Below are 11,646 nucleotides of genomic sequence, written 5' to 3'. Positions count from 1 at the left end.
ATCAAATGTTAATAGCAAGGCCACGGTATGGTCATATCGCAGCTGGCAAAAGATGAAGGTAGAGGAGAGATATTGGAACAAAAGGGACTAGGTAAGATGCATTCATCAAAAGATGAAGAGAAACTGATACAAGAGAGCAGATTACAAAGGTGAAGATGGGTGGTATAGACAGTAATGGTGAGTGAATTAAAAGTGGAGAGAGCAGAGAAAATAAGAACTGACATTCATAGAGTCCTTGTTTACCAGGTGCTGCGCTCAGCCTTAACACAGCTGCCTTACTGAAACCATATAGCAAGTCCAGGAGAGTAGTATTTTTATTATTTCCATTTTACAGATGAAAAAGGTGATGCATGGAAGATTCAGTAACAGACCTCACATTACAGAAAACTTGAATACAGGCAGTTTGACTGCACAGCCTTTGTTTTTCCCCATTGCTTCACACAGCACCCTGATGCATCTGAAGTTTTCGTTAACTGGGAAAAGATAAAAAGGCAGAGGGAGAGAGTTATTGAGATCAATTTTGCACATTTTGAATTTGAAATTTTTATAGGATATCCAGGTGGCATTAAAAGGACTAGAAAGAGAGAGAAAAGGGATCTAAAGATAAAGAAGGTATCGCTCCGTAGATATTGGTTGATACCAAAGAATCATGTAAGCTTGCTCAGTGAAATGGTGTGAACAAAAGCAGCGCAGTGACAGGAATGAAGGCTGTCGAGACTACTCTTCTCCTCGAACATAAATAAATACACACAAACAGAGAACCTTCAAACAACACAAGTCCCATAAACTCAAGTAGTATTTATTTCCAATTATGCCTTTATGACTTTTTTTTTGTTCTAGTGTGAGAAAACATTATCTGCTTGGCTTTTCAAAAGCATCATCTTCCTGACATGGGGGCTCCCCATGTTCCCCACAGAGACCTGAACTTCTCTCGAGATGTGTCATTACCGATGTTCACAAGTTTGTCAAAAATGGACCTTTAAACATTCCTGTTTCAAGATTATTGTGACTGGATATGTTTTCAACAGGGAGGAACAATAATGTAGAAACTAGAAGCAAAATAGTTTGTGTCTTCTAAACTTGTCTCCTCTTCTTTCTGGACCCCTTTCCCTCCGTCACCTTTCTCTAGCTGCAGAATAACTCTGCTCGCTGTCATTCAGAGAGAATCTCAGATGACCACAGAACAGTCAGCCTAGGTGAGAGAAAAATGTCACTCTGTGGCACACACACTAGCCATTTCACCCAGAGGGACACAGGACTACCTTTTCACTGCCCAGAGAGGTCGTAATGGAGGGCAGGTGCTCACGTAGATGCGGTTTAGCAAGTATTGTTTCCCAACTTCCAAATGGCAGGAAGAATTTCTCCGTAACCACCGAGCAGTTGCAGAGATTCAGTCCAGAAGGACAGATTAACTCAAGGCATGACTGCTTACATGTGTTTCTTTCCCATTTCCCCCCTCTAAGGTGCAGACATGCATCTGTGAAACTGGCAAGGCAGACTAGGGGGCTTGAGAAGGGTATTTTCTCACACAGTCTGTGTTAAATCATCTCACAAAGAAAACTGAGCAGGGTCAAAGGAAGAATTTAAAGAGCAGTTCAAAGGTTCCTGGTAATGCTACTATATTTCATAAAATTATTTACATTTTCTTTTTGGTCATGGTAAGGTCTATTGGCACAAACAGCACAGCCACAAAGTATTCTTTTGATTTTAATAACTCATCTTATATATAGTCATATATTTTTATATATCTGCTTATCTTCATTTCCTCAGCAAAAAGGGAAATAAAAATATTGATCTATAAAATAAGCCGATGATAACACAATGCCAAAAATAGCTTATGTTAAGTGCAAGGGGTGAAGCTTGAAAGCAAGCTACATTGCAACAACATATTGATTTAATGTTTTAAATACAAGACTTGCAATAAAATAATTCTTGAGATATGCTTCTCATTTTTAGTTTACTTTTTAAAAACTACTCTCTATACACATATCCAGTTGTAACACTTGACAGTAGCATATGGGGCATGATATAACTTTGGTACACATTGCAGATATGGATGGGTCATGTCGGTAAATGATATTCCTTCACCAGTCAGAGCACTGTACAGCCAGGTGACCAGCCACCTGATCCCATGTGCTGTTCCCACCAGAACCCCCAGAGTCCGATCCAGATTCAGTGGAGACAGCCGGAGAAAGCAGGCTCACTGGATCCATATCGTGTTTCCTCTCTCGGTTCTCCTGGGTTCCACTGTCAGCTCCCCAAATGTGGAAAAAAACTGCTCCATTTCTTTCTGAAGCATGTCATTTCTTTTCTCAGCATCTTCTTTTGCTCGCTCAGCATTTCGCATTTTGATTTCTATCATTGTGAACTTTTTCCTTTCTTGATCCAGTTCATCGTGGAGGCTCATCATTTCTGTTTCCAAAGTCAAGTTTCGCTGTTCTAAACTACAAAGGGCGAGGGGAGGAAGAAAAGGTAAAATGATTTTATTCACTTGCAGTATGAGAGGGATACAAATATTCTTTAAACTATGTCTCTGAAATGCTTAGGAAATTGGAGTGAGCCCTTTCAAATCAGTGAAGCAAGGTCCAATGATTTAAAAGGTGTTTTTTTTTTCTATTTGCTAAGACAATTTACCATCATTTTAACAAGAAGACCTCCAGACCTCTCTTGGAAGCACTTAGTTGTCATTTGATAATGAATGTATAAATATAAGCACAGAGAAGCCAGAAACCAACGTCATGTAGCACAGAATGACAGAGCGGGAGGCAGCCCAAACCGTAAGGATTCCTGAATCATTAAATGTAAACTGGGCTTTATTAAAAAAAAACAAAAACAAAAAAACGGAGAAAACCCAATAAAAGTGGAACAAAAAGGGCAATCATTTTTGCTTTCTATCAGAGGCAAAATAATGACAGTGAAAATGTCATTGTTAGATAAAGCCCATTGCTAAGAATGGGCTTCTCTGGAATATACGGAGTCCCATCTTATAAAAATGGTACCAAAAGTAGACACCTTACACTGACAAGGGAGGTAGAGATGACGTGTGTTGAATAAGTAATCCACCTGACATTTTGTGACAGTGGAGTCCACCCAAGTAACCTGTTATCTTTGTCTCACTGCCTTCCAAGTTAATACATTTTAAGATCTCTAGATGTATATTTCTATAGATTGATAGCCATATTCTTTTGGATAATAGTATAATTTGAGGTAAGTTCCTTGAAAACAGTTTCTTCATAATCACTAAGTTCCAAAACATAATTTATTGTTGTTGTTCAGAGAGGAGTATTAAGCACTTGCTTATTTTAAAATGAATCTTGGTAATAGATGACTTTTTAATTTCTCCTCTTCAGAGCTAAAGACCCCAGGGTATGTTTGAATTTACCATACCACTGAAATTTGGAAGGCTAGTACATGTGTACCTCTCAGAAATCTTATTATTTTAATAACAATTTTCAAACTAAAATCTCAATTATTTTTCGGTTTCGAAATAAGTTAAATGTTTCTTGACATTTCATCCAGATAATAACAATAACACTTAAAAATAAATCTGCTCCCCTTTTAAAAGTAACTAGGATTCAAGAAGCATGTTTCCATCACATAATTACATTTTTATATAACAACCTGGCAGTGTGCTGGTGGTAACCAAGAATTATTCTACAATATATTATATGCCACACACATTTGTATGTATCAGGCACTTATATGAAATTTCCACGAATGTAATGGACTGAGTTAAATACAGAAGGAACTCTACCTACTGTGAACACAGAAAGATGCTGGAAAAATATAATAAAAATGTTTTTAAAATACATAGCCAAGGTTAAAAGAAATAAAAGAGCATCTTCAGGTATCATAACCGAGGTCGCAACTAAAATTTAGAATAGTCAATGGAAGCACATGAGGGGTCCTAGATAAAGGCCTGTGAGGCTAGTGCTAGATTTTTATTTCTTACCTGGGTGACAAGAGTTCTCCAGCATAAGAGTGTCAGAAAGTTGAAAGTGATTTAACTCAGAGCTTATAACATCAATTACCTTTATAAAAAATTGACTACCAAAACTCTACTCATAGGCTGACTGAAGTGTCAGAATTAAATCAGCGGAAGAAAAAACAATCAGTCTTAGCAATATATTTTGGGATATCTCTCCTCAGGCAAAGACAACAAAACCAAAATAAACAAATGGGAATACATCAAACTTAAAAGCTTTTGCAGAATGGAGGAAGCCATCAACAAGAATCAGAGGCAACATACTAAATGGGAGAAGATATCTGCAAATGATATATCTGATAAGGGGTTACTATCCAAAATATATAAAGAACTCATACAACTCAACACCAGAAAAACAAACAATCCAATTAAAAAATGGGCAGAGGACCTGAATAGACATTTCTCCAAAGAAGACGTATGGCCAATGGACAAATGAAAAGAGGCTCAACATCACTAATGATCAGAGAAATGCAAATCAAAACCACAATGATACATCGCCTCACACCTATAGAAAGGCTATTATTAAAACGATAGCAAATAAAAAGTATTGGTGAGGATGTGGAAGAAAAGGAACACTTGTGCACTGTTGGTAGAATTATAAACTAGGTGCAGCTACTATGGGAAACAGTATGGAGATTCCTCAAAAAATTAAAAATAAAACTACTGTACGACACAGCAATTTCACTTTTGGGTATTTATCTGAAGAAAAACAATAACAGTAATTTGAAAACATATGCACCCCTATGTTCATTGCAGCATTGTTTACAATAGCCATGATATGGAAACAATGAAGGTGTCTACTTATAGATGAATGGCTAAAGATATGGTATATGTGTACAATGGAATATTACTCTGCCATAAAAAGGAATGAAATCTTGCCATTTGCAACAACATGGATGGACCTAGAGAATATTATGTTAGGTAAAATGAGACAGAGAAAGACAAATGCTGTACGTTTTCACTTATATGTGGAATCTAAAAAAAACAAATGACTAAAGCAAAACAGAAACAAATGCATAGACACAGAGAACAAACTGATGGTTGACAGAGGGGAGGTAGGTCAGGGGATAGAAGAAGAAGAGGAAGGGGATTAAAAAGTACAAAATTTCAGTTATAAAATAAGTCACAGGAATGTAATGTAAAGCACAAAGAATATAGTCAATAATATTATAATAACTATGTACAGTGACAAATCGTTACTAGATTTACTGTGGTGATCACTTCATAAGGTATATAAATGTTGTGGATCACTATTGTACACCTGAAACTAATATAATATTGTATATAAACTATAATTAAAAACAAATTTTAAAGAAGAAGAAGAAATAAAACGTAAACAGGTCTGAGAAAAATTACCAAAAATGCCTCACAAAATGAAAACGATAGAAATCTGACATAAGAAAGAGAAGTTAACAGAGATGGAGAATTGATTAAGAAGATCCAATATACTTTAATGAGGGTTGTAGAAAGAGAAGATTGAGAAAATATGGGAGATGAAATAAACAGAAAAGTGATGGATAAAAATATTTCAAAATTGGAAAATATGTAAGTTCTCAGATATATAAGAATAAAGTTTGAAAGGTAATGGGAAAGATGTCAAAAGCTGCTAATCAAAATAAAAATGGTATAGCAATATCAATATCAGAAAAAATAAATTTTTAGGCAAAAAGTATCATTACAATTAAAGGTGACCATTACTTAATGATAAAATAATCGTTTCATTGAGGAGATATAAATAATTCTGAACTTTTATTCACCTAGCAGTATAGCCTCAAATTATTCAATATAAGATGTAGCAGAATGAAAAGAAAAAAATTGATAAATCCACAAAAATTAGGAGATTTAAAGATATTTTTTGTCAGAAATTATAGATCCATCTGATAAAAATTAGTAGAAATGTAAAAGATTTGAACAGCTTGATTAACAGACTCTTGGTCATATATAGAATCCCAACCCACAATAGGAGAATAGTTTTTACCAGACCAAATAGTTGATATTATAAAAATAAATTTCTCTGACCACAACATAATAAAGGTAGGAATTAACTGTGGTGGGGAAGGGGATGAACACTAAACTCACATGTTTAGAAACTAAAAAAAAAGTATAATAATTGATAAACAATATTTATCAATATTTATCAATAATAATTGATAAACAAAGTAAAAGATTATCTATCTAGTATTTATCATCTATTTTGCTATTTAGGTATGTATGCATGCATGTGTGTATGATCTATCTATCTAACCTCCATACTTGTGGGTAGAGTTAAAAAGGAATTGAAAGAGAAATGTATAACTCTGAACAGGAATTATAAAACATTAGCTAGAACAGTTACGTCTGATATGTTTGTGGCTTGGGCATGTAGGCTCCTTGGGCCCACTTTATTGTGGACCTCTCCCTCTGCCTGTCAGGAGGGTAAGAATGCTACAGTGAGAGAGGGCCCAGTGAGATGGACCCTCTATTGGGAAGTTGTATTATTTTATCAAAGTCTCTGAAATACACCATAGATTCAGAACAGAAATGTATCACCAATGTTCTCATCGGTGAAAGTATACATCTGCAGCCATTCAGAAATGATAGTTTATTTCCTATCCTAATGCAAGTTTCAGGTGTTACCTCTTGCCTCCCAGCGCTAAGTGCTAATTTATCATCATGGGTTGGCAGCAATTCAGACTTCTGGTTCTAAAAGTCACATTCAGAAAGAAGAGTAACCTAATAAGATGATGGCACCTTTTTTCTTTTTATTTAAACCTCCTGTCACTCAGCACTATACAGAAAAATTCAAACCAAGGTTTCATGCAGCGAAGTTTAAAAAACGACTTTCTAAGAAAGTAATGTTTTAGCCTAATGTATAAATAGTATTTTATTCTATACTTATTTTACCATGGCTCTTGAAAATACGTATCTTTTGGCTGGATAATTGCTAAATGGATGGATGGGAAACAGTACAAAAATTAAAGTCAACTTTATATATATATATATTTTAAAAATCATGTGGTGTTTGGAGCCATGGAAGTAGGTAAAGCAGGACAAATGCTGATGTTCACAAACTATGAGGATCTGAGAACACCTGTGCAGGAAGAGGTCCACCAGGGCACACAGCCTGAGCCTGGGACCCAGACCACAACGTGGGCTCCCTCATGCTGACTGGGCCCCATGCCTTCTCCTGACTGGAGAGTGCAGTGTTCTTTCTCTTACACTACATTACACTACACTGAAAGGAGACCATGAAAACAATCAGTGTTTTCAGTCCTGGGACCTCGGTGAAACACAGGTATGGTGACTTTCAAGTTTCCAGCACAGATGATATTGGTAAGTCCTACGCTCTATTCTCTGTATTCCTGCCTCTCCAACACATAAACACCTGATTGTCAGGGCACTGTGAACACAGTACGCAACCAGTGCCCCTTATCTTGCCTGGGTTGCTTTCCTGGTGTCATGTGGGGTGTCGTGCGGTGTCTCTGGTCCCGCTCCCCACATAAGAACGCAGGACATGGTGAGGCCAAAAAGGAACACCCACAGAGCCATAGATAGGGGAGTCATACCACGCTATAGTCTCGCTGGCGGCTGGGTTGGAGACACAGGAAGCAGGAGCCACACGATCTACAACCTGCTATCTGCTCCTCTGTCAACAAACCTCACTTGCTAGCTGCAATCAGCCGTGCTAACTTCAGTCCGCCTCTCTACAATCCGCAATCCACACTCCACCACACCACCATGCACTACACTACTTTCCTATTTTAGCCGCGGCAGTTATATCAGTGGCTAATGGCTAACCGGTAACAGTCAATGGCCAACTAGTCACAGCTGATGACCATCTACTACCCGAGCCAGCACCTTTCTATGTGAGGCAGAGAGCTTGGAAATTGCTCTCTGGAGCTCTGTCCCCACACCTGGAAAACTTGCTAAGCAAACTTCTACCTTGGCCATTTTATGAAAAGACATAAAGTGACATAAATTAGGTTGTAGCATAGCTGGTTCCTTATAAGTCATCGTTTTTGTTCCCCATTAAGACTACAATTTCCCAGGATGGGGGGATGGCTCAGATGGTTAGAGTGAGAGCTCTGAACAACAAGGTTGTTGGTTCGATTCCCACATGGGCCAGTGCGCTGCGCCCTCCACAACTAGATTGAAGACAACGAGCTGCCGTTAAGCTTCCAGAGGGGCAGCCGGATGGCTCAGTTGGTTACAGCGCGAGCTCTTAACAACAAGGTTGTCAATTCAATTCCCACATGGGATGGTGGGCTGCTCTCCCTGCAACTAAAGATTGAAAGCGGTGACTGGACTTGGAGCTGAGCTGCGCCCTCCTCAACTAGATTGAAGGACAACGACTGATGGGCCCTGGAGAAGCACACTGTTCCCCAATAAAAAAACAAAAATTAAATTTAAAAAAGACTACAATTTCCCTTGTCCATATAAATACACTTCTGTCATTGCTTTTCTCAAAACATTGCGTGGATTCCAATTTCAGCGTAAAAGCCAAAGACTTAAAATGATCACCAAGGCCCTGTCCCCTGGCCTGTTACCTCCCTGAGCTCCTTGTCCATCTCATCTCATGGCAATTCCACTTGCCCTTCCCCCAGGTATCTGCACAGCTTTCTCTTTAACCTCCTATAAGGCCCTACACTTAAAATTACATCTCACCAACATGTCTTACTCCTCTTCCCTGCGTTAGTCTTCTATAATACTTAACATAAGATCTATTTTATTCATTTATCTGTCTTCTCCAGTACAATGGAAGCAGGTTCCATGAAGGCAGAGTGTATGTCTGTTTTATTCACCGCTGAATCCTGGAACAGAGCTTGGCAGATAGTAGACACTCTCTCAGTATTCAACAATTGAAAGAATAATAATAATAAAAAGGTCTATTTATTTCTACAACTTCTCTTTACCCTCAGCTCATCCTTTTCTTGTCAGTGAAAGCAGACTCCCTATTCTTCATTCCCTCAGAGCTTCCTTCTTTCCAGCCCTCTAGCACAAATCCATATATTTAATAACAAGACAGTCTGTGCTAGGGACAGCGCTCAATGATTTCTCACATGCTTTTGAGGTAAATACTATTAGTATTTAAATTTTTCACCTTAAGAAACCAAGGCTCACAGAGATAAAGTGAATTTCCCCTAAGTCCCACAGCTTACAAATGGTGAAGTGAGGACTTGAACTTGGGTTTCTGGCTCTGGCACTAGCATATTTAACCCTCTGCATGAGCCATGAGCCTGTCCCAGCAGGCTCAACAGCAGGAGGTTGTTGCACCCTTTCTGGCAGTTATGAGCTCCAGATTTTCCTCACCTCTTTATCTTGGACTCATACTCTATCTTCTGTTTGGTCATTTCCTGTTTCAGGCTGGACACTAAACTGTGCAGTGCACTGTGGTTGCTGGTGTTGTTGCCCACAAATGTCTCACTGTTGTCGCTGCTGCTGGTGGCGCGACTACTTCGACCTCCCACACTCCTCCGGTCACTTTTGTTTTCATAGTCCCCAGGGTGGGAAAGATCGTCCTGTGGGGGCCCATCCAAAACAGGGTCCTCAAAGTTCCCACCATAAAAGTCTTGTTCCGGACAGGTGGTGGTGGAGGAGCGACAGGAGTTGGAGTTCTCGGGAAGGGAGATTTCACAGGAGGAAGTGGACCAGGTGGCACTGTCAACACTCTGTTTGTCATCAAGGTTCATCATGGAGAACTGTTGATGGACGTTATCATAGGTAGAAAGCCTGTGGTGCTGGCCTGACTCTCCTGCTTGTTCTTTCTGCTTGTTATCTCTCAGGGTCACATAGCCATTGGGCAGCCAGCTCATGCTGCGACCGTTCATGGGATTCCCAAGCATGTCAGTGTTTAAAATGCCCATTCGCACTGTTCCATTCTGTACACTATGGGTGCCCATTTTGGTACCAGATCCCTTCAGTGAAGAGGTCCTTCTGGCCTGTAAGCTCCCATTGGGAGTGGTTTGGGTTTTCTCAAGACCTTCTGCATTACTGCTGCTGAAGGACCCATTGGTGACAATTCCACTGCCCTTATTGAAGGCAGGATTCTTTTTGACCATAAGAGGGGGGCTCCTAGAGACGTCCAGCTTGTGAACGCTGTTCCTTGGGCTGTTGCTTTTGCTGCCTGACAGAGCTGTGGGGGATGCATTGTCCATGCTGCTTCTCTGGGGCGACTCGGACTTATCCCAAGAGCACTGCCTACCAGGACTGTCCTTGGTATTATTGTTCTCTTTGTTCTGTAACTGACCCATGGTGGCTTTCTTCTGAATTTCATTGTTGTTGTTGCTCACTCCGTCTTGAGGCTTGCTTTGCAGTTCTGCATCTTTGGGGAAAAGATGATCGTGTTTGCTAATCATCATTGACATCAATTGCTGGACCACCACAGTGCCTAGAATTGCATAGAAAACAAAATAGAATGAATGAAGTAGTTTTGATTTATTTCCCATTTTGAAAGTGACTCTTAAAGAATTACATTCAGGTGAACATTCAGCATTATTATTAGCAGAATTAAACTGTATTCTTAATGATAATAGCACTAGCAGCTAAAATTTCTTGAGCATTTACTATGTGCCATGAACTATACCAAGCATTTTACTTTTATTAGTTTAGTTGGATTTTAAAATGAATCTAAAAATAGGTAGTTATTATCATATTTGTACTGTAAATAGGTCACAAAGCTTTTAAGGAGCAGACTCAGGACTTCAACCCAGAGTTAGCTGGTCCCAAAATCAAGCTCTTAATCATTATACAACATTTCTTGCAGGTTAGACATTTAATTAAGAGAAATCTCCCTCACAAGGAGGTCATTGTGACCTGTCATCTGACAACTGCCTTAAACCATCAAGACGTTTTAGCGGCATCTCTAAGTGGAACCCAATACACTCTCTAATGGATGTATGGTCTGTCTTTCTGATGTAGCAAGCAAAAGTTCCATGTGACTTTTGTTCACTATTCAAAAGCTTCAGGGCATTTTAAGTGACATCAGCCAGAATACTGTAATAAGGACCTCCAAAAATAGTCTCCTCCATAAAAACAACTGACAAAAATGTTCTGAATCATGATTTGCAGAAATCTGGAAATTAACTAAAAGCTTTCTGCAATCTGGAGAGTGCTTATTCAAGAAAACTGGTTAAATCTCGGTAAGAACAGTAAGCTCTGTGGTGTCTTAACTTTTTCTGTTCCATCATCTTCTTCCTAGCTTTGCAGTTGCCTGGAAAACCAACATCCCACAATCGCAGTGGTCACCAGCAGCCTGCAAGCCTCTGGAATAAGGGGTTACAACTCCTTTGCAGCTCCATTCCCAGAGTACTTTATTGTTTGACCTATTCAGTGGTTGCCTGGAAGACTAAGGAGGCTCGTCTTCATTTTATCTAACTAGGAATTTAACCAGTGGCACAAGCATTTTTCTCATAGGCTCTTGTTAAATATAATGTGGGGCTCTTTTGTTTAACATCTTGGTTGCCTGAAGCAGTGGATAACAGTTGGGACAAATAACAGGCTAACCAAAAAGCTTAAAAGAAAAATCCGAGGAATGAAATTTCCACAGGAAGTCTTGAAAAGCTTTGATATGTTCCAGGGAATCTGGAAGACTACATGCATGCTTCGGATTATGTACATGCCCAGGGCTGTGGGTGTGCGCAGGAAAGAACTGAGAAGTCCCTGGTCGCCAAGCTCTGGCTGAT

At 39.1% G+C, this 11,646-nt stretch overlaps 1 protein-coding gene across 10 annotated transcripts in view; it reads right to left on the bottom strand.

Annotated features, from left to right (window-relative positions):
• Positions 1–290: 290 nt before the first annotated feature.
• ARHGAP24 (Rho GTPase activating protein 24) overlaps positions 291–11,646 on the bottom strand; it is a 702,316-nt gene continuing 690,960 nt past the window's right edge. For all 10 annotated transcript variants that reach the window (XM_081038618.1, XM_081038615.1, XM_081038621.1 and 7 more), the window contains 2 exons: positions 9,275–10,352; positions 291–2,444 (listed from right to left, as the gene is read on the bottom strand). In XM_081038618.1, the coding sequence (XP_080894744.1) occupies positions 2,201–2,444; positions 9,275–10,352 (1,322 nt within the window). In that variant the 3' untranslated portion in view covers positions 291–2,200. The remainder of the gene's footprint in view (positions 2,445–9,274; positions 10,353–11,646) is intronic.

Source organism: Rhinolophus hipposideros, assembly GCF_964194185.1.
Source record: "Rhinolophus hipposideros genome assembly, chromosome: 1".
In the NCBI taxonomy this organism is placed as follows: domain Eukaryota; kingdom Metazoa; phylum Chordata; class Mammalia; order Chiroptera; family Rhinolophidae; genus Rhinolophus; species Rhinolophus hipposideros.
Note: the sequence above shows the minus strand (reverse complement) of the source record. Positions and strands in the feature narration are given on the sequence as shown.